Source organism: Suricata suricatta, chromosome 5, assembly GCF_006229205.1.
Source record: "Suricata suricatta isolate VVHF042 chromosome 5, meerkat_22Aug2017_6uvM2_HiC, whole genome shotgun sequence".
NCBI lineage: Eukaryota > Metazoa > Chordata > Mammalia > Carnivora > Herpestidae > Suricata > Suricata suricatta.
The window spans coordinates 26339563-26362672 of NC_043704.1; the positions used below are offsets into that span (position 1 = coordinate 26339563).

Below are 23110 nucleotides of genomic sequence, written 5' to 3' on the forward strand. Positions count from 1 at the left end.
TATTTGCAATCCCATGTTCACTCCCACTGCAGCATTATTCACAACAGCCACAGAGTGGAAACAACCTCAATGTCCACTGAATGATAAATGGAAAAATAAAATGTGGCACAGACATACAAGGGCATATTATTCAGTCACTAAAGGAAGGAAATCCTGTCATATGCAACAACAGGGGTAAACTTTAAGGATACCATGCTAAGTGAAATAAGCTTTTTACAGAAGGACGAATACTGAATGATCCCATTTATATGAAGCATCCAAAGTACTCAAACTCATAGAGACCGAAGGTAGAATGGTGGTTTCCAGAGACAGAAGGAGGGTGAAATGGGGAGTTATTGTTCAGTGGTGTACAGTTTCAGTCATACAAGGTGAAAAAGTCCTAGAGAGATGCTATACAACATTGTGCTTATTGTTAACAGTTTTGTATCATACGCTTAAAAATTCACTGAGTGTCAATCTCATATTATGTGATTTTTAAATCACAATTAGAAAACACATTCAAATTTTAGAATGTAGAGTTGTGACAACTTGTTAAGTGTAGTAATTTATGTTTTGCTTCATTTAGTGTAAATCAAGGACTCTCCATTAAACTGAGCTTCAATTTTTTTAATATGAATTATACAGATGTATTAAATATTTATGAAGGTGTGGGTGCAGACAAGATTTTAAGAGGTAAGTTAAAACAAATATACATCTATTATCAAAATAAAAATATGTGATAAACTCTATGTAGTGATGTGCTTTGATTTTAAACTGAATATGGACTTGAACTTTAAATTACTGAAAGGAAAAGGCAAAACTGGTTTTCATTATAAAAATTAATAATTTAGTGTCCTATGTGATCAATCTTCTTAGTAGTAAAATGATTACTACTTCACATTTTCCTCTTCTACCTATTTTTTTAAAAATCATGTAGACTTTTTGAAAGAAATATAATTATGTCTTTGGTTACTATGCTTTGTTTGATTGTTACTTCCCATTAAGCAAAATTCAGGCACACCTTGAAAACCATTGTTCTCATTTTCTGTAACATTGCATTACAGACTCAGAGAATGTCTTCCTATTTTTAATATGCACTCTACTATTCAGTCTATTTTGACTATTATGAATAAAGTGAGTAAAATAATGGCTAGCCAAGGATGTAGGCTTATTAAATGGTAGGTATAGTTCGTATCGCCCTTCTGTAACCATTTGTCATTATGTACATGGACACTAATAGACGTCAAAAAGAGATCAGGGAATTCACTAATGTACATGCACCCACTCCACTTTATTTTGTCTGGTCCAACCATTATATGAGTAGAGAGGCAAAAAAATACTCTTGTTTCTATTATTGTGACTGACCAAGTTTTAGCCATTATTAGTGTGGTATGAGCAATACCAGAAAAGCCAAATTTTTAGTTTCATAACTGCTTACCTTGTGTGTTTCTTAGAGGCATTTTTCAATAAAGGTATGCACCTTTTCTTTTTATATGAGTGTTGTGCAGCTAATAATTAAAAATAAAATATAGCTTTTTCAAACCATAATATGTATTATAATTTGAGGTTTTCTAATACTTAGAAGAGACATTTCAGTTAAAAAAGTAATCATTATAATCTTTACTAATACTTTTAGTTAACAGAGTGGCATAATACAGATTGATGAATCAACTGATAAATTGATGGATGAAAAGAAGAATGGATGGATGGATAGATGCATGAACAGATAGATATGTGTATATAATAGTCATTCATTTTTTATTTTGTAGCTTCTCTCTGGAAAACCAATCCTGGTACAATTAGGATCTTTTCCAACCAGATTACTGTCACCTTTTTTATAGAATCTGATGAAAATGATTATATTGGATTTAATGCAACATACACTGCATTTAATAGCACAGAGCTTAATAGTAAGTATTGTTTATTATTTAGCCTTTGAATTTTCAGATCCTTTAATATTGTAATGGAATTTTAGCAGTAGCAGAATTTAAAGTTTTAGAACAAGGTCATAATTTGTTTTATTATGAAAGTTTTTTAATGAGTATCTCTTATGTATTGCCCTCTTTACTTAGACTTAGGAAAACTGAGAAATTAGAAAATACATTCTTCAAAAGAAACACTTAACCAGTTTGAGAAAAATTACAAAGTTTTACACACACACACACACACACACACACACACGCATAAGACTAATTCTGAGAATATTCCAAAAATTGACCAATATTCTGGGTAAACCAATAGGGGTCAGATATAAAAATTAAAAAAATAGTAAGAACAAGAAGCTTGCTTTGCTAAAGCCCTACTGGGATACAGGTAGCATATTAATTTAAGACAGTTGGTAACAAAAAGCCATTTTTTTTAACTAAATGGAATGAAGCAGAATTAAGATGAATTAAAAAAGACTGTGTACATGACACTAAATTATAGATATATAAGACTGTATAAGACTGTCAAACTGTGGACTGAATTTGAAGTGTTTTCTTTTTTTTTTAATTCACAGATTATGAGAAAATTAACTGTGATTTTGAAGATGGCTTTTGTTTCTGGGTCCAGGATCTAAATGATGATAATGAGTGGGAAAGGATTCAGGGAAACACCTTTCCTCCTTTTACTGGACCAAATGTTGACCATACTTTTGGCAATTATTCAGGTATAATTCATATTTAATTCAAAATCAAAGGGAAGGTGCCATGTGTTTTCTGCAGTTTAATGTGAACAGTATTAAATTCAAAATAGTCTTTTCATATTTTCTCATTACAAAAAATATGGACTAAAATGTTTTTAAGAGAAAATGATAATCAAATAAACCAGTAAAAGTGAATATTTCAAAAGATGTATTAATTTAGCTTATATATTCATAAAACATTGAAAAGTACACAGATGCCAGAATAGATAAAAAGACTTGGGATGTTGCCCTAGATTTACCACTTATTTATTATTTACTAACTGGACTCATAAGAGGTAATCAGGTTTTCTGAACTTTGGTCTACTTTGCCTTAATTTCATTTTCTATTGTTTATTGCTAGTGTATAGAAATACAATTGATTTTTGTACGTTGGTCTTGGAATCTACAACTTTGCTGAATTTGTTTATTAACTCTGGTAGTTTTAAAAGACTTTCTTAGAATTCTCAGTATACAAAGTTATACTATCTTTTTTTATCTTTTCTATTTATTTTTGAGAGACAGAGAGCATGAGCGGGGTGGGGGTGGGGGGTCAGAGAGAGAGAGAGAGAGAGAGACAGATTCTGAAGCAGAGTCCAGGCTCTGAGCTAGCTGTCAGCACAGAGCCTGAGGCAGGGCTGGAACCCAAGAATCGTGAGATCATGACCTGAGCCAAAGTCAGACGCTTAACTGAGCCACCCAGGCTCCCCATATTCTATCTTATTTTTTTAAATTTTTAATGTTTATTTATTTTGAGAGAGACAGAGTGGGGAGGGCAGAGAGAGAGGGAGACACAGCATATGAAACAGGCTTCAGGCTCTGAGCTGTCAGCACAGAGCCCAATGTGGGGCTCGAGCCCACAAGATGTAAGATCTTGACCTGAGCGGAAGTCAGACACTTACTTAACAGAGCCACCCAGGCACCCCAAGTTCATGCTATCTTAGAATAAAGATATAGAAATAGATTTCCTCCTTCTGAGGAGCTTAGTCTGTGTAACCTGCTCTGACAGAATACCACAGACCGCTTGGCTTGAACAATAGCTGATTTCTGACAGTTTTGGAGGCTGGAAGTCTGGGGTCAGGGTGCCAGCATGGGCAGTTCTGATGACAGCACTCTTCCTGGTGCACAGACACCTGCCTTGACACTGCATCCTCACACAGCAGAAGGAGAGACACAGAGAGTCAGAGAGAGAGGCAGAGACGCTCTCCTATTTCTTCTCTTATGTCACTAATCCCATTATGAGGGATTCACTTTCATGACCTAATTACCCACCTCCAACACCATCACGGGCTTTAAAGTTTCAACATATAAATTGTGGAAACACAAACATCAGTCACAGCAAAAGGACTATGGAAGAGCTGATTCTAAAGTATGGTCCTGAGGGAAATGGTTGTGATTAGTAAATACCTTTTCATGGAAATATTAGAATTGGATTTCAGGTAGAAAGATAACATTGGAGACAATAATAGTTGGTGGAGAAGACCAGAAATCATAGGGAATTATCAGAAGACATGGAAATCACAGTGGGAAGACGGCTCATGAAAACCTTGGAAGCATGTATTTATAATACCAAATTAATCATTAAACGAGAGTTCAAATCTAGAAGTAATGCATATCTTACAAAGTAAGGAAAATTACAAAAAGGGAAGAATAGAAATTTTGGCATTTAACTAATTTTCTTAGACAAAATCCATCTGACAATATGACTTGTCAATAGGTTACTGATGAGAATATGGTTCAACTCCAAAAACACGTACTGCAATCTTGCTCTAACCTGGCAGGGCCCCAAGCACTGAGTACTCAGGTCTCATATCACCACTTATCCCCATAAAGCCGGTCTGGAACCTCCAGGTCGAAATCTTCCTTTCCATTAAACATTTTAAACACCTCTTTTGTTTTTCCTGTCATGTACTATTATTTTTTCTTATTTTTTTTTCTTTTCACCACAGTGCTCTCTTCAGAAACAAGAAATGTGTCTTTTTCATCTCTGAATTCCTAGTGCCCTCTCAGTCCCTGAATCTAATTAACATGTAAAAATTTTTGAATATATGAATGAATGTCTTCAACTCTGACTCAATAAGTAATTCTGATTAAGTTAATGACTGTATGAAATCACTTAAAACATAAAAATAACCTGCAGACATGGGCATGTAATGTATTATCAATGTTGGGGTGCCTGGGTGGCTCAGCTGGTTAAGCATCCAACTTTGGCTCAGATCATGATCACATGGAGCCTGCTTCCCTCTCTCCCTCTCTCTCTATGTTCCTCCCCTGCTCACAGTGTCTCTCTCTTTCTCTTTCAAAAATTAAAAAAATTTAAAAAATTCTTTTTAATATATTATCAACAGTCACTTCTTCTACAGAGATCAATATTCTTATTTTTGTAACCTGAAAAGTAAACAGCGGATTTAATGTCAATTCTGAATGACATCTGGAAAGAGAGCATTAAAGAGTTTATTGTCTCAAAGCAAAAATGTATCTGACTACTCCTGTTCCTTTGGACAATGGCCTCCCTGGAACAACAAAATCTGGCTTATCATACTACTTCAACTTGATCAAAATATTGCATAATAAAAAGTGACTACTTTTGATGTATTTTTTAACCTATTTCCATAGGCATTCTTAAAAGCCTCAGTTGAATAATTCTTCCACTCCTTTACTCAAGAAATATTTTTTGAGCCCCAGGCCCTGTTCAAGGCACTCAGAATATATCTTTGAACAAAACTAAACCATATTTTCTGAGATTATGGAACATATATACTAAGGGAAACTTTTTTCTTAATTTAAAAACTTACAAAGTAGAAACTAAGCCATCTGCATGACCACTCATTACAATTCATGGGAATGCTAAATGTAGAATGAAAATATAGAGCTTGGTAAGGGCAGAGGGGAGGGCAGGGGTGCAGGGGTGCTTGTGTAGACTAAAAGAGGGTGATCAGGTTGGATCTCATAGAAAAGTGACATTCAAATGAAAACTTTATGGAATGGAAGGAATTAACTAACTATATAGATTATTCCAGACTAAGAAGAAACCGAGCAAAGCCTTTAAAGGAAGCATGTCTGGCCTGTTAGAAAAAAGCCAGGAGGCCAGCATGGCTGATGTGGAATAAACAGGGCCAGTGGAGTCCAAATAATGATGGGTCATCTATGGCTTTGGCTTTTTCCTCAGTGAAATGAAGACCCATTGGAGGTTCTTGAGCATAGAAGGGATAGGATTCACACTGGCTGGTAGAATAGTCTATGGAAGGGCAAGAGCGTTGTCAGGGAGACCAGAGGAAGAGGTCACCCAGAGAAGAGGTCATAGGACTTCCAGATCAGTGGGAGCAGATGCAGGGAGAAGAGATGAGATTCTGAAAGGAAAAGCAACAGGATTCTGCTAAATTAGTTATCTACAGAGCTACAAACAAAAATGTGTTCTATGTAGATGGCCAATCCCATTAAACCAAACGTTTTTAGTATTGAAAACTATGACATGCATAGTATAATACATAGTTACTCTTCTTTGCGAATAAGTGATTTCCCAGAGCCTGATTTCTATGGATAAATTTGTAATCTGCACAGCTAAAGACTAACCCCAAAGCGATAATCACCCCAGCCCTCTGAAGAAGCCTGGCCTAAATCATTTGACTACTTTTTGTCTTTATTACAATAAATTTTTTTTAAAAAAAGATGTCTCTACCACACTTGGACAAGAGTAGTTAGAGGAAAGTACAGAAAGCACTTATATCTATTGACTATGATAGATACCTTTTATGTAGTTAAAGTCTTTGATGTTCAAATGATCATTTTTCTACTTTTATGTCATCATAATAAGAGATAAAATAATTCCACTGATATTTGAAGAATATAAGTACATTACAGGTGAAAAATGGTTTTAGCTTGCCAACAGATTAAATAACTAAAGAAATAAGATGAAAATGACCACAGTGAAGCAGGTTGAATGTCAGGTGGAGATTTTAAATAGTTGGGTCGGAAATGGAGTCTCAGGAGAAAGTCGTGTAGCAGGAGTTATTTAAAATGAGACAAGTCGGAGCGGTTCAGAGCCCACCAGAGGCAGTGGTGTAATGAGAATGGATGATAGGATTTAATAGGTTCTCTCCAACTCTCCTACCAGTGATTTCATAATCTACCAGACATTCCCCACCCCCAGGGGCATTTTTCTTCCAACCTGCTTTTTTATGTGTCAGAACATCCTACCTCTGAAATGGAAGAGAATTAAATCTCTCCTGCTGTTCCTCTTATCCAGGCAGGGGTTTTTTTGTTCTTTGCCTTTACTTTAAATGATAGAAAAGTCTAAATGAAACAGATAAACTTTGAATTAACATTGCTTTAGGGAAGAACATCTAAGCCCTTTAACTTTTCGGTTCCTTCTAAAGAACTCTCTCCTGGTAGAGCAGCCGCTCCCAAATGTGTGCAGTGTGGATGTTCAGAGTTTCTCTGTACCTCTTAGAAGCTAAGAGACTCAGTGGAAATGCTGGCACTGATACAGGGCGGCATCTTGGGGTGCTCAGAAGTGGTTCGTTTGTTCAGAACATTCAGGGAAAATGAGGTCAGTAACATGTGAAAACTTCAGAAATGTAGGGGTTACAACAGGGCTAGACAGCTCAAAGAAAGTGTTTCTTTGTTGGCCTTTCTTGGGGAAATCATAATTGTTTCTAATGCTTAGGGGCTAGCATAGTGTAGTAATAAAACATCATTAAAATAGACTCTGAAGTCAGCTAGGTTTAAATTGGCGCTGACGTTTAGACAAGGTATCTGTTCTCTCTCTTAGCCTCAGTTCCCTAATCTGGGTAGTGGGCTAATTATAATAGGACATGAGTTTAGAGGTGTGTTTTGAACATTACATTGGTTACTATGTTTACAAAAAATAAATTAATTAAAAAATTTAAAAATGCCTGACACACAAATAGTGCTGTATAAATGCTAGGTATTATAACTATTTTCTTTTCATGTTGCAAAAGCATTCAGCAAATAAAAATTGGCTGAGGAACTGTTTTTAGTGTTAGGCTAGGGAGAAAACCAGTTACACTGCTCAATTTTCAAAAGTATATTTAGCTTTTTAGATATCTGCATTTCATTTAGCACAGACGCCTTTTTCTAAAACAAGTATGACTTTAGTGTTTACAAAGTAATATTTGTCTTTATTCCCTTATCTTTCCTGTGATGTTGAATTTTAGGGAATGATAATACTTTTTAATATTGATAGACTTGAATTTGAACCATTCTGTAATGTACAATGCTTAATATTTCTCTTCTAGGTTCAGTTAGTTTTACATAGGCACTCATAACCTACAAAATGGTTTTTTTCAGCCTCATTTCCTCTTGAGAGGGATCTGCAAGTTTCCACAAAGTTCTACAGACTGTCTAGACGCTGCTGGCTCTACATCACCTTAGCACATGTCCAACACTTTTTCTCCTTACTTGAGGTGTTGGGTTTGGAAAGGTTAGGTCTGGTTCATAAAGAAATAAGCAGTAATAGGGATAGAAAGAAGTTGTAGGAAAACTGGAAGCCTCCAAAATGAGGTTCATTATATGCTTAGATTAATAAAATATATTCAATCTTCTTGGTGAGGCTAATTCCAAGAGTTCTCAAAGGCATTTCAAGAAATCTGTAGGATTTTAAAAGAAATTATCATTTCACCATAGAAATTCCCATATGGTTATGAAAAAAATCTAATTATTCCTTTTGTGCGTTACTTTAATACATTTACAATGTCAATGTAACAAGTCAAATTGGTGTAACAAGAATAAATTAAGCAACATTCAGCTAATTCATATTGAAAATTCAAAAATAAATCAAGTGTCTCCCCCCCACCCCCAAATCTAGCAGTTTTAAAGGTCACGTATGAACCTGAATGTAACACACAGACAGTAAAATAGACTAAGTGAGGGGCGCCTGGGAGTCTAAGTCAGTTCCGCCTCGGCCTCTAGTTTTCAGCTCAGGTCATGATCTTATGGCTCCTGAGTTGGAGCCCCATAAGGTGCTCTATGCTGACAGTACAGAGTATGCTTGGGATTCTCTCTCCCATCCTCCCTCTCTGCCTTTCCCTTCCTTCCTCTCTCTCTCTCTCTCTCTCTCTCTCTCTCTCTCTCTCTTCTTTCTCTCAGTCTCTCTCAAAATAAATAAATAAACTTAAAAAAAAGAATAGACTAAGTGACAACAGAGAAAGTACTTGTGCAATCGACAATTCAAAAGACATGGCCACGTATGACTGGGAGGACCAGTAAGCACTTTCTAAAGGAGACGGCAATTTGATCTCAATGACTTCAAAAAATTAGTAAGATTTTGACAGGCACAATTGTAAGGAGAAGTGGAGGGACAGAAAAACAAGGATAAAAATAGACCCATATGTCATAACATTTCTAGGGGGTTGAAAAAATCAAAATAATCTAATTTTGTAGAAGTGCTCCATGTAAATAGATGAATTATGAGAACGATGACTAGACAATGGCATTGAGTCAGAGCATAGTAGCTTCAACCATCATTGTAAATTTATGTTTGTTTAGTAGGAAATAAAGAGATGGTAATTAAGGGACCAATTAGATTGTGCATTATGAAGCAAGGATGGAGGAGATGAAGAATTCTCATAGAGATTTAGAGAAATATGAATGAGACACACTTAGAAATAAATAGTGTCAATGACGTTATAACTTAAATTATAGTCCCAAGCTATGATGTCCTTATTTATCCACCTGGTAAGATACTGCAACAGAAATATTGTGTGAACTTCCGGTTTCCATATTCTGAGTGGAACCAGATAAATGTACAACTAATTGAGAGCTTATCAAATGTGAAGCAATTCAAATTGTGCCAGATTAAAATTATTGAAGGCAAAAAGGAAGGATAATCTTGAGAAGAAGAAAAGCAAAAATAGTAGCCTTCAAATACTTGTAGTTAATATAAATTAATTTATCCTTAATGGGCTGAAAAGCAAAATTTTAAACAATAAGCCGATGATAACTTAGAAAAGAAAATAATTTTCTAATTGTGTTCAAATGAAATGGTCTACCTTAAAGACAATGATCCCTGCAAATCTGACAAAAGTTAAAAAAAGGTCAAATGACCCCCACAGGCAAACATTGTAGATGAAATTTAAGGATGGTTAGGTAGACTAAGTAAACTGTTATATAAACAATACTCTGTTTTAAAAATTCATAATTTTCTAAAGAATTTTCTTCATCTTCTAATTTGTTAAGTAGAGAACTTAGCTGAATTCTGATACCACTGAAGTAGTTAATACATTGTTTCTCCATTCATTACTATATACTTAATATGTTATTTTATTTTGCATTCCAAAACATGCAATTCTATGTAATACTTAATATATTGTTGGGGCACCTGGGTGGCTCAGTCAGTTGAGCATCCAACTTCGGCTCAGGTCATGATCTCACAGTTTGTGTGTTTGAGCCCTGCATCGGGCTCTGTGCTTATTGCTAGCTCAGAGCCTGGAGCCTGTCTTCGGATTCTCTCTCCTTCTCTGTTTCTGTCCCTCCCCTGCTCTCAGTGTCTCTTTCTCTCTCTCAAAAAGTAAAGAAAACATTAAAAAAATTTCACTTCAATAAAAGCCCAATTTTTTTCTGAATGTTCTTGCTTCACTTATCTAAACAGAAATTGATATACCTATTGGCAGTTTTACTAGTACTTTTCTTTGTATCTTGTCCTTACATTGCATGTTGTAAGTGAATAAGTTTAATATTATACAGCATTGCCTATAAAAATTGCTGTTGGAAAACACAAAGAAGATGCTTGATTTCAAATCAGCATTTCATTAAAAAACTACAGTCTAATAAAATTAGATATACCCAATATTTCATTTGCTTTATCTCATATTTTGTTACATGATTCCTGCTTTCTGTCATAATATATAGGCTGCAAACTAAGAATAAAAAAATTTAATTTTCCTAAGAAAGTGTTCAAGATGACTTCACTCAAGCAACTCTTCCCACACTTCAAATGACTCAAATCATTGGTTGGAATAATGAATTCCAGACCAGAAAGCCCTTTATGCAGTGTCTTGAGCTATTATAGAAAGCTTTTATGTAGATTAGCATGGTTCCTGCTCTTTTGTGATCTAATTAGTTATAATTCAAAGAAATATGGAAGATGAAACTATTATAAAATCAGGTAACTTCTTATAGAGAGAAATGCAGTATAGTTCATGGAATAAAAAACTGATGGTCTTTGAAACTCAACGTTGCCTTCCAATTTGTGCATAAATACTTGCATGTATAATGAGTTAGTCCAACAGCATATCTAAGTACTCTCATGCACTCATTGTCTCTGAATAAGTGAATTGATCAAAATATCTAGTAAATGGGAATTAAAGCAGCATTTAGATACAATAATATGATGAAATAATCATGTGGACTCATAAAAAGTCAGCGATTGATATACCCTCTACTCCAGTTCAAGGGTTTTGTTTTATAAATTGGGGTGTTGAGAGTTGAGTTCCTAAGTAACAATTTTCATGGCAGAGTGCTCTCTGGGTTCATGTCTACTGTTCTTTCCACTCTACGTTTTTACCTTAAAGTTGCTCTTTTCTGATTATAAATGATATATCTCACATAATGAAATTGTTGAAATTTAAATGAAATAAAACTTTTGTTGTTGTTGTTTTTATAGGATTTTACATTTCTACCCCAACTGGACCAGGAGGAAGACAAGAAAGAGTAGGGCTCTTAAGTCTCCCTTTAAATCCCACTTTGGAACCAGTCTGCCTCAGTTTCTGGTATGTCACAGACACGTGTGAAATAAATGCTGCATTATTTAATGACTGACATTGCCTTTGTCACAGTGCCAGGCTCTGATTTTACTAAGCATCCCATGCTTTAATGCATTTGCCATTATTTATCCAATTGACAAAGTAGCAAAATTCTGGGAGACTCTCTCCACTTCTCTAACAACTCTCTCACTCAAGGAGAAAGTAAAGGATTTAGAAGAATCCTAAGTTTTACTTATTCTAATATTGTAGAAATCCAACTATTTCTGCTTGTTTCCCACTTAGGTATTATATGTATGGTAAAAATGTCTATAAATTAAGCATAAGCATTAATATCAACAGTAACCAAAACATGGAGAAGATAATTTTCCAAAAGGAAGGAAATTATGGAGAAAATTGGAATTATGGACAAGTAACATTAAATGAAACATTGGAATTTAAGGTTGGCAAAATATCTTGTGATTTATAATCATGTATTTGTGCTCTACAAATGGTATAATTCTAACTTTAGGTAATATGATGAGAAAAATTATTTATTTTCTGAATATAGCCAAGTCACTTTTTCTACTTTCTTAATCCTTTCTAAAAATCTAGGAGTGCCTTTATTTTCATTTGTCCCTTTATTTCTTTAAAAACACTTACTGAAGAGCAATTTACTACATGAAAGTTCTACTTAAAATGAGTTATAAAATCCATAGGAACTTTGTGGTATATTTGTTTTCTTCTACAATTTTCTAGCACAAGCCAACCTTGTCTTCCCATGTCCCTTACATACCTAGGATTTCAGCTTTTCATGAACACCACCTAGATCAGTCCTTCACTTTTCTAGGGAATCATCCTTTCCTATCAGAACATCCACATCCATCAGTATCCATCCACCCAGCCTCACTTTGACTTAATCTATATATTTCCTTTAGAAACAAATTCTATGAGCTGTATCATTGGGGAAGTTTCCAATCATTTATTTCACATTACGGTGGATTAATTTTTCAGATAACAGCTTAATGTGTTCTCTTCCTAAGGGTGCTTGCAATTAAAATACAGGATAATACAGGCAATAGTTGGAACAAAATAACAATGTTTTAATTGGCCATTTCAGACAAGAGAGTGTAACTGTCAGAAGTTGTCTACTTGGACAGACATTGTCATTGTCAAGGCTTCAGTTCTCTCCCATAACTTCATGTAAGACAGGCAGTAATCAACCACTCTGGTCTCCTTTCCTTCCATTTTTTCTTTCTCCTGCATCTTTTTTTTTCTGTGAAACTTTTTCCTCCAACTTTGTTTTCTGATAATTCAGAGAAAGATAAAAGAAAATGGAACATCAACGGAACAAAGAAATGGCAGAAGCAGGAAAATAAGTTCAGTACCCACCTTATCCACAAAGGACATGTTCCAAGACCCCATGGATGACTGGATACATAGATACTATCGAACCCTATATAAACTATGCATGTTTCTATACATACATACCTACAATAAATTTTAATTTATTAATTAGACTCGGTATGAGCTTAAAAACAACAATAAATAAGAAAATAGAACAATTACAACAATACACCATAACAAAAATACCTTATTTTACTTTATTCCCCCTTCTTGTGATGGTGTGAGATGATAGAATGTTTATGCAGTGAGATGAAGTTAGCTGAATGTTATCGCCATTGTGACATGGCTTTATGCAACTACTGACCTTCTAACAATACCAAAGTTCATCTGTTTCCAACCCTGGCTGACCACAAGGATCTGAAATTGCAGAAAACAAAACCTCAGATAAGGGGGGGACAACTGCATTGCAGTGGCAAAATCTGGCTCAACTCATTAACCATTTCTCTAAAGTAGTATAACTATGCCCACTTCTTCAAAGTTAGCTTATGAGTCAGAATGAGAGCAGCAAGGTTGACAAATGGTCGCACCTTGCCTTTGCCACTTTGTTATGGAAACTTAAATAAGTCACTTTAGTCTCTTTGAAATTCAACTTGCACATGCATGAAAGGGAGAAAATAATTCTTATTTAGAATTATGTCTAGCATAAGGTAGGTGGAATGAAGAACAAATGAGTGAATGGATGACTGTACAATAGTGTTGAAAGAATTAAATGAGATAATGTATACAGTGTGCCTAGCATAGCGATTAGCATATAGCATATAAGTCTTTCCTACAGAAGAAAATCCAGAAAAGTTCAGCTAAAATACTCACTGTCCTTAAGAACCTAATATGTTTCATCTGACCACTTAAAACATCCAACACCCAACAGTCAGAGTCTGTGTCCTCTGGGCATTACCTTCACACAGGATCTCACACCAGCTCTCTGAGTGAACTATAATCAGTACTATTTGGCCTTGAATGACCATATTATGCCCATATTTTCTCTTGTCTCTTTTCTCATTTAAATTATTCAGGGGCAACTCAGTGGCTCAGTTGGTTAAGCATCTGACTTCAGCTCAGGTCATGATCTCACTGTTCATGGGTTCAAGCCCTGCATCAGGCTCTATGCTGACAGCTCAGAGCCTGGAGCCTGTTTTAGATTCTGTGTCTCCCTCTCTCTCTGCCCCTCCCTTGTTCACACTCTGTCTCTCTCTGCCTCAAAAATAAATAAACATTAAAAATTTTTTTAAATTATTCAGTGGGGTGTCTTCTCTTTAGGGTTTGTATGACAGAGGCCAGGAGAGTATGACAAATCATGAGAGAGAGATAGAGACATAAAGAAACTGTGACAATATTGCCTAACTCAGAAGGAAGACACTAGTAGACATAAGTAGGGAGATGGACTCAGCAGAAGGATTATTAAAAAGCATGATCTATCAATATTAAATTGTACAGAAACTTGCCCTCTCGTATTTGGAGTTGGTAATACTGATTTTCCAAAGAATATTGGGCCATAAGAACCGAGTGAGAGAAGATTAGAATAAAATGATTTCATACCCTTCTCTAAATTGCAGGTTGCTTTTAATGCTTTTAAAAACCAGTTCCTGAGTGATATAGCATTGGATGACATTAGCCTAACATACGGGATTTGCAATGCGAGTCTTTATCCAGAACCAACTTTGGTCCCAACTCCTCCACCAGAACTTCCTAGTAAGTAACTATAACATGTGTAAATCATTAATATTTTCAGGTAGATCTTCTTTTGGCTTTTTAAATTATTTTAGTCTAATATTATTTTTTCACTGAAAATCTAAGACTTCAAAATATAAGTAAAATGGAAGCTAACAAAATACTATATGTTATGCATACATTCATAAGGAAACAACTTGGTACTTTGTTATGCATCATACTTACAATAATGTTAGTGTATTTTTTCATTTTTAAGAGAATGAAGGTTTTGATTTCCATCTTGGTTTCACTAAAATACAAACTGAGGCTGTATTGACCATGTGGCATGGCTGAGAATCTTTTGGAAGAAGCCTTAGGATTCTCATGGTCTTCTTTTTTTTAAGTATAAATTATTATCAAATTGGTTTCCATACAACACCCAATGCTCATCTCATCAAGTGCCCTCCTCAATGCCCATTATTCACTTTCCTTTCTGCAACACCTCATCAACACTCAGTTTGTTCTCATTATTTAAGAGTCTCTTATGGTTTGCCTTCTCCCTCTCTGTAACTTTTTTCCCCCTTCCCCTCCTGCATGGTCTTCTGTTAAGTTTCTCAAGATCTACATAGGAGTGAAAACATATGGTATCTCATGATCTTCTTGAAGAATGATGTTAAGATCTCAAGAGGAGTTCGGTTAAGCTTGAAACCCACCCAGCCTATTTCCAGAATAATTTAATAATAATTTTTGGGCGTGGGCTTTGACTATACAGACCAAGATCACAGGAAAGATTTTTATCCTGAAATGGTGCCTTTGTAAGGCCCTGCAATGTGCTCCCTTCATGGAGCCACTAATGTGTTGCAGCTGAGCAGTGGCCAGGATTTCCTTTGTCTTATGGATTCTTTTAACACAAAAGAACAAAATGGAGCCTGTGTCTACCTGTGCTTTTAATTCAAATTGGAAACATGACATTTCAGAAGAAGAAGGGGCATTACTATCCAATCCTAGCATGTCAAAGGAGACAATAACTACATACTACCTTCAGATTATTGGATTTGGCAGTTAAAAGATATAAACAGTGATAAATTATATAAAACAGATATTGAGCCTTTACCTAAATGTCTTCACTGCATTGCAGTTTTGATGTAAAAAAAAAAAAACAAAACTTACCTTTTTTCTTTGGATTATGGTACTTGGAAGCCGATCTAGCTCTACAACTTTGCTTGTGTCAGACCTCATGGATGTTTTTCTTCTGCCATGGATCTGAGCCCACAAAGACAGCACTTTTTCCGTTTCCCATTTTCTTCCAAGAGCACTTGAAACTCTTCCAATAATCACATCAGCAAGTTAACTTGGAGAACATATCCAAATTTGACTTTACTTCCAAAACTGCATATTTTTCTGCTTTTAATCTTTACCTTAGGAAAAAAAAGAAAGAAAGAAAGCAGACTTTCAGCTGAGAGACTTGAACAGCTCAAAAGCTCTAAATAAAAATAACTGGTGTTTGAGAGCATATAACAAGAGAGTTGCAATTAAGATGAGAAGAGTTATCACATTGTCACTCTGGTCCCACCCTCCCATACTGAATGTGTACTTACATTCTCACAGAAGGCTAGTTTACTCTTACCATCTTTTGTATTAATAGGTTTAGATGCTTGTATAGGCATACATAAATTCCTTAATATTTCAAATATTCATTCAAATTTTATAAATATCTACTATGTACAAAGCACTGCATAAGAAATGTAATACATAGCAATAACCAACACATGGAAAAATAAATATAATCTATGTAAATAAATACTTAAGGCAAAATATAATTATGTGCCTCTAAAAGTAATTAACTAGAAAATTAAGTGATAGACATTGTAGAAGAAAGTGTGAACTAGAGAAGTCTTGAAGGAAGCAGTAAGATAGTAGAACACTCATAAAATTGAAACAAAAGCAGAAAAGTAGCATGCATTCTCACATAATAATTTGGCCACAAGATTGTGTCAAGAAGTGACTTTCGTGACACCAAACTCTGGATTTCACTCATCTTTGCTTTACCTTTGCCTGACTACTTCTTGACATCACACAAATAGATCATCGATACATATTAGTTGACATGAACTAAGTCTCTCTTTCTTTTTACTTGTATTGTTATTTTCTTTTGGTGACACAAACATTTTTGTTAAACAAAATTTTGATACCAGAACTAAGATTTGGAAATGAAGGAAAGGTTGGGATAGAGGAAAAAGCACAAGAATACAATAATTTGGTCTATCCAGCATTGTTTAAAAATAATTGTTTCACTTCATATTTGGTGCCCCACACACTATCTGTCTATAAAACTTATATATAACATTCTTACATAAAACATTCTCATACAAAAACACCCACCGCAGTTTAATTATTAAAGTCACTACTGGTTTGATAAATAAGCCCGATGAATATCAAATATTAGACACATCCTGCTACTTTTTTAATGTTTATTTATTTATTTTGAGAGAGAGAGAAAACAGGGAAGGGGCAGAGAGAGAGAGGTAGAAGCGATCCTAAGCAGGCTCTGGGCTGACACAGAGTTTGATTGCAGGAACCATGAAATCATGACCTGAGCCAAAATCAAGAGTCAAACATTTAACTGACTGAGCCACCTAGGTGTGCCAACGCCTTGCTATTTATTTGAAAACAATTTTCATAATCCTTTCTGCCAGTGTGTTTCTCTATTGATCAATAAGTGTTTAAGAAGAAAGATTTTCCAGTGAAAGTAAGTTTCATACGCTTGATGTTTTTAAAATAATAGTTTCATCATTATCTGAAATCAAAAATGCAAGATAACTTTGGTACATAGTATCATACATACATATAAAACTTGAATATGATTTCCCATATTAAAACTTTAACTACATAAGCCATTCAGTCCTCACATCTCTTCTAGTCAAAAAGAGAAAAAATAATACTTCAATGTCAAGGAAGCATGATATCCTTGCATATTTTAACAATAGGCATATTATAACGGTAGAATGACCCATCTGATTTTAAATATAAACTTTAGAATTTGTCCAAAGTATATTTGTTCCAGTTTCCAAATGGTTCACTTCAGGGCAATATTTAGCACAGCAGAAAATGTTAATTACCATCAAATTCATTCTGAACAATTTCATTCTAATGCCATTTGCAATTGGTTCAGTGAAATTCTTATTTGAGCAGAGCTTTTCTGGTTCCAGATCACTGATTTGTTTAAGCAGAAATAAAAGTAAACCATGGTTGACTGGCCAATAGCCTTTCTTTAGCTCTTATAGAGCATTTAAATAAGAAAATAATCCCAGACCAGTAACCGACTAGCAAAACTCCTCCTTTGTTCATAAGGATCCACACTGTGCCTACTTGGGTAAATGTTACATTCTGTTTTTATAACAACAGAGAATCTTCCATTTTGTGACTTTAATCACTTGCTGTTGCATTAGCTCTACAAGTGTTGCCCTCTGACATTAATGCAAATAATTTAAACATGAGGATTGTATTGAGAACACTTTTAGGGGCACCTGGGTGGCTTAGTCAGTTGAGCGTCCAGCTTCGACTAAGGTCATGATCTCACGGCTGGTGGGTTCGAGCCCCGCATCGGGCTCTGTGCTGACAGCTAGCTCAGAGCCTGGAGCCTGCTTTGGATTCTGTATCTCCCTCTCTCTCTGACCCTCCCCTGCTCATGCTGTCTCTCTCTGTCTCTCAAAAATAAATAAAATGTAAAAAAGAAAGTTTTTTTTAAAGAACACTTTTAAAAAGTCCACATTCCATTACACAAATATCATGTCAATTTGCAACACACTTTGGGTGATTTATGACAAGATACCTACGAAACAGAATAAAAATATACAAAAAGAAATCCATTCTTGAGGTCTGTAACTTATTTCTGCAGCTGTTAAAACTATATAAGAAAAAATTACAAGCCATGATTTCAGGTATTTTGATAGTCACTATTTCCACAATTTTGCTCTATTTGGCCATAATTTAGGCCATTTTCCATTTCCAAAGACCAAATTAAAGTTAATTTAGAAAGTTTCATAGACAGGACATTATATTTTGAGTTAAATAATCTAACTTTAATTCTTCATATAGAAATGAATTGGTACCTATCTGCTTGTCTAATAATCATATGAGAATCATATTCTAGCAGAGCTGCTTGCCTTTTATATCATTACTATGACTTGATATTTAAATCTCTGGTAAATTCCATATTAACTGCCCTCACATGCATTCATAGGCCATGAAGACCTATGAATGGAATATAAATTTTGAGAAACTAAACATAAAATTTTCATGGGGAGCTCCATTTTATATTACAACCTAAAATTTTTAAACATTATATGTAAGAGTGTAAGAGTTGTCTATTTCTGTGATGATGAAAAATAATTGCTGACCTTAACATTATTCAAACATCAATGAGAGATACTGTTTCTCAAGGTACATCTATTGTTTTGCCACAAGTACCTTTAATTTTAACCTTCTTGTAAGTGAGAGCTGAGCTCTTTCCTTTTTCACCCCACACTGACACATATCTCATGAATGTCAGAGGCTTCAGCATGGATTAAAAAGGACACGCCTCAAGGAAAATATCTCTCCTTGACAACCACTTTGCAAAGTACTGCATGCTACTTACATACTGTATGGAGTGAAAATCCCTGCTGACATAGTAAGGAATTAATCAGAATACAAATCTTTAAGAGAACAGCTTCAAGAAAAAGAAAAAGAAAGAAATTTAACAACTGTAAATGAATAGAGTTCCCTGTACCAGACAGACTATTTAACTCTCAGTCTCTGGGTAGAGAGAGTTTATCTAATGACACAGTTTAACTGTAATACCCAGAAGTATGTTTTATGAGTCTTCAGTCCCTCTATGAAGAAGCTACATCTTTACTAGAGCAACACCACCATTAAAATACATTGTGTCTTCATATTCAGGATGTCTGAAAGTGCTTTTTCCAATTCCTTACCATCATATATATACAGAGTCACTGATACATCATATCAGGCCCAGGGTCCAATGTATCTTACTGATAAGTTATTAGGCATGAAATTAAACGTGAGATACATTTCAAAAAAGGCATTTTTAAGTATGTCAGAAGATGAATTTTCTAAGACTTCTATGTAATGGAGAAATGCTAAGAGAACTGTCTGCCTTGACAGGCTTCACAATTATGCCTGACAACATTTTAGTTCTATGTGTGTATTTATGAAAGTCCTACCTACTCATCTACATCTAATATAATGTACTGTTGTGTTCAGTTATTGAATTCAGTGAAAATTCAATACATTCTCCAAAATGTCAGCTGTTTACTCCATTAGGAGACTACAATGTTGAGATTTTCCTATTCCTTGAAGAGAAGAGAAGAGAAGAAGGATGGTTTAAAATCAGCAAAAACCAAACAAAAACAAATCCTCTGGTCACATCTAAATCTGTGAACAAGGAAGACGGGTTTTTCCCAATCTGCAATGTTAGTTTTGCCCCTGCAATTATACTTCTGCCTTTCTCATTAGTTTCACAGAGGTTGAAGGGAGTCTTTCATGGCACTAAGAATTATTAAAATTAAATGAGTTGTGTGTAAGTGGGGTTGTCGTAGATCTTTCTTCAGAAATCTTTGCTGGACAATTAATCACAAAATCAAAGAGAGGATTAGCCTCAGATGGGAACACACAATTTTCTTGCCTTTCCTTCCCCCTTTTCAGTGGAGAACCTGCCCTTCTTCCCCATTATCATTCTAGCTTTGGTTTAAATATTTTCTTCAGCACCCTATGTACAGTGCTTTTTTCCTTCTAGCTCGATCCATCCTTGACCTTACTTGTCAGTACTTTCATCCATGTTCCTTTCTACCCTCCTTCTCTTTGTCTATACCCAACAAATATTATGTCACATACCATCAAATGACACTTATTGAGACACAGTCTAAACCCTGTCTGTAGCTTAGACGAGACAGTGGAAATAATGCAGAGTTTAATCACATTAATAAGAAGATATATTGAGTGATGAACTTGAAATGAACTGAAGTCTTGACTTTGACACTAAATAGATGTGTACAGCATTAACAAGTAACTGAATATTTCCAATGCTCATATTTCCATTTAAAATTGAAATAATAAAATTAATTACCTAACCCACAAGTATGTATTGGAAATCAGTACTGAATATGCCAGGTAACATGTAGGTACTTTTTATAATTATGTCTGATTTTTATAACAACCCTGAAAATCTCTAATACATATCTATTTTATGTATGAGAAAACCAACTCTCAAAAATACAAGTAGATAACTCAGGGCGAAAATTTAAATCACCAGCTCCAACCCATCTTCCTTTTTTTTTTAAATAGTTTATTGTCAAATTGGTTTCTATACAACAGCCAGTGCTCTTCCCCACAAGTGCCCTCCACCATCACCACCACCTCTTTACCCCCTCCCCCTTCCCCTTCAACTCTCAGTTCATTTTCAGCATTCAATAGTCTCTAGAGTTTTGCATCCCTCTCTCTCCCCAACTCTCTTTCCCTCTTCCCCTCCCCCTGGTCCTCCATTAGGTTTCTCCTGTTTTCCTGTTAGACATATGAGTGCAAACATATGGTTTCTGTCCTTGTCTGCCTGACTTATTTCACTTAGCATGACACTCTCAAGGTCCATCCACTTTTCTACAAATGGCCATATTTCATTCTTTCTCACTGCCATGTAATACTCCATTGTGTATATATACCACATCTTCTTGATCCACTCATCAGGTGATGGACATTTAGGCTTTTTCCATGTTTTGGCTATTGTTGACATTGCTACTATGAACATCGGGGTACATGTGCCCCTATGCATCAGCATTACTGTATCTCTTGGGTAAATCCCTAGCAGTGCTATTGCTGGGTCATAAGGGAGTTCTATGGATAGTTTTTTGAGGAACCTCCACACTGTTTTCCAGAGCGGCTGCACCAGTTTACATTTCCACCAACAGTGTAGGAGGGTGCCCGTCTCTCCACACCCTCTCCAGCATCCATAGTCTCTTGATTTGTTCATTTTAGCCACTCTGACTGGCGTGAGGTGGTCTCTCAGTGTGGTTTTGATTTGTATTTCCCTGATGATGAGTGATGTTGAGCATCGTTTCATGTGCCTGTAGGCCATCTGGATGTCCTCCTTGGAGAAGTGTCTGTTCATGCCCATCTTCCTTTAATATATCATGTTCCCTCCCAGATGAAACAAAGTGCATGGAAACAATGTGCAAATGATAACGTTTTATAAAAGGTTTTATTATTCTTGTTAAACTCATCTGGCTCTAGACCAGCCTGCCCAGAAGAGCGTGTAAGGTAGACTAGACTCTACCACCTTACGGAACAGGATGGGAGGGCAGCATTACTGTTGAGCCACAGCAACCACCCACCTCTATCCAATCATATACATCATGAAACCCAATCCTAACGTGGAAGAAGCACATGAATTGTAAAGATCTACATAAGTGAGGTAGATAACATGTAAAAGAGTGACCAGAGAGCCTAAGTGGCTCAGTCGGTTAAGTGTCTGAACTCTAAATTTCAGTTCAGGTCATAATCTCATACTTCATGAGACTGAGCCCTGCATAGGGCTCCATGATGACAACTGAGAATCTGCTTGTGATGCTCTTTCTGCCTCTCCCTCTACCTCTCCCCCATGTGCACTCGCTTGCCCTCTCAAAAATAAATAAAATAAATTTTTAAAGAAACATAGTAAAAGAGGGGCCAAAGAAGAGTGTATGACTGAAGGCACAGCTGAAGATATAGAGACGTTTAATTATGCCCCCTATAATCTAATTTCTACCTTATTGGGAGTAAATAATTTCAGTGTCTTCTGCCTTTAATAATAGGAAAAATATATACTTATCTCAGTTTCCTATGTCCTTAGAATCATGTTACTTTAATTCTTTGATTTTATTTTTTAATAGTTAATTGCCAAGTTGTTTCCATATAGCACCCAGTGCTCCTCCCCACAAGTGCCTTCCTCAATGACCATCACCTCCCTTCTTCATTCCTCCCCCCTCTTCAGCCCTCAGATTGTTTTCAGTATTTAAGAATCTCTCATGATTTGCCTCCTTCCCTCTCCCTAACTTCCCCCCTTCCCTTTCCCATGGTCCCTTGCTAGGCTTCTCGTTAGACCTATGAGTGAAAACATATGGTATCTGTCCTTCTCTGCCTGACTTATTTCACTTAGCATGACACTCTTGTGGTCCATCCACTTTCCTACAAATGGCTAGATTTCATTCTTTCTCACTGCCATGTAGTATTCCGTTATATATATATACCACATCTTCTTGGTCCATTCATCAGTTGCTGGACATTTAGGCTCTTTCCATAATTTGGCTATTGTTGAAAGTGCTGCTATAAACATTGGGGTATGTGTGCGCCTATGCATCAGCGCTTCTGTATCCCTTGGTTAGATGCCCAGCAGTGCTGTTGTTGGGTCATAGGGGAGTTCTACTGACAGATTTTTGAGGAACCTCCACGCGGTTTTCCAGAACGGCTGTACCAGTTTACATTCCCACCAACAGTGTAGGAGGGTGCCCGTCTCTCCACACCCTCGCCAGCATCTATAGTCTCTGATTTGTTCATTTTAGCCACTCTGACCAGTGTGAGGTGGTCTCTCAGTGTGGTTTTGATTTGTATTTCCCTGATGATGAGTGATGCCAAGCATCGTTTCATGAGCCTATTCGCCATCTGATGTCCTCTTTGGAGAAGTGTT

General features: G+C 35.8%; 1 protein-coding gene across 1 annotated transcript in view; it reads left to right on the top strand.

Moving 5' to 3' along the window:
- The window catches only part of TMPRSS15 (transmembrane serine protease 15), a 115404-nt gene that overhangs the window by 37524 nt on the left and 54770 nt on the right, over positions 1-23110 (top strand). The window contains exons 8-13 of the mRNA XM_029938684.1: positions 566-672; positions 1749-1889; positions 2480-2629; positions 11265-11370; positions 11647-11803; positions 14301-14436. Coding sequence (XP_029794544.1) covers positions 566-672; positions 1749-1889; positions 2480-2629; positions 11265-11370; positions 11647-11803; positions 14301-14436 — 797 coding nt within the window. The remainder of the gene's footprint in view (positions 1-565; positions 673-1748; positions 1890-2479; positions 2630-11264; positions 11371-11646; positions 11804-14300; positions 14437-23110) is intronic.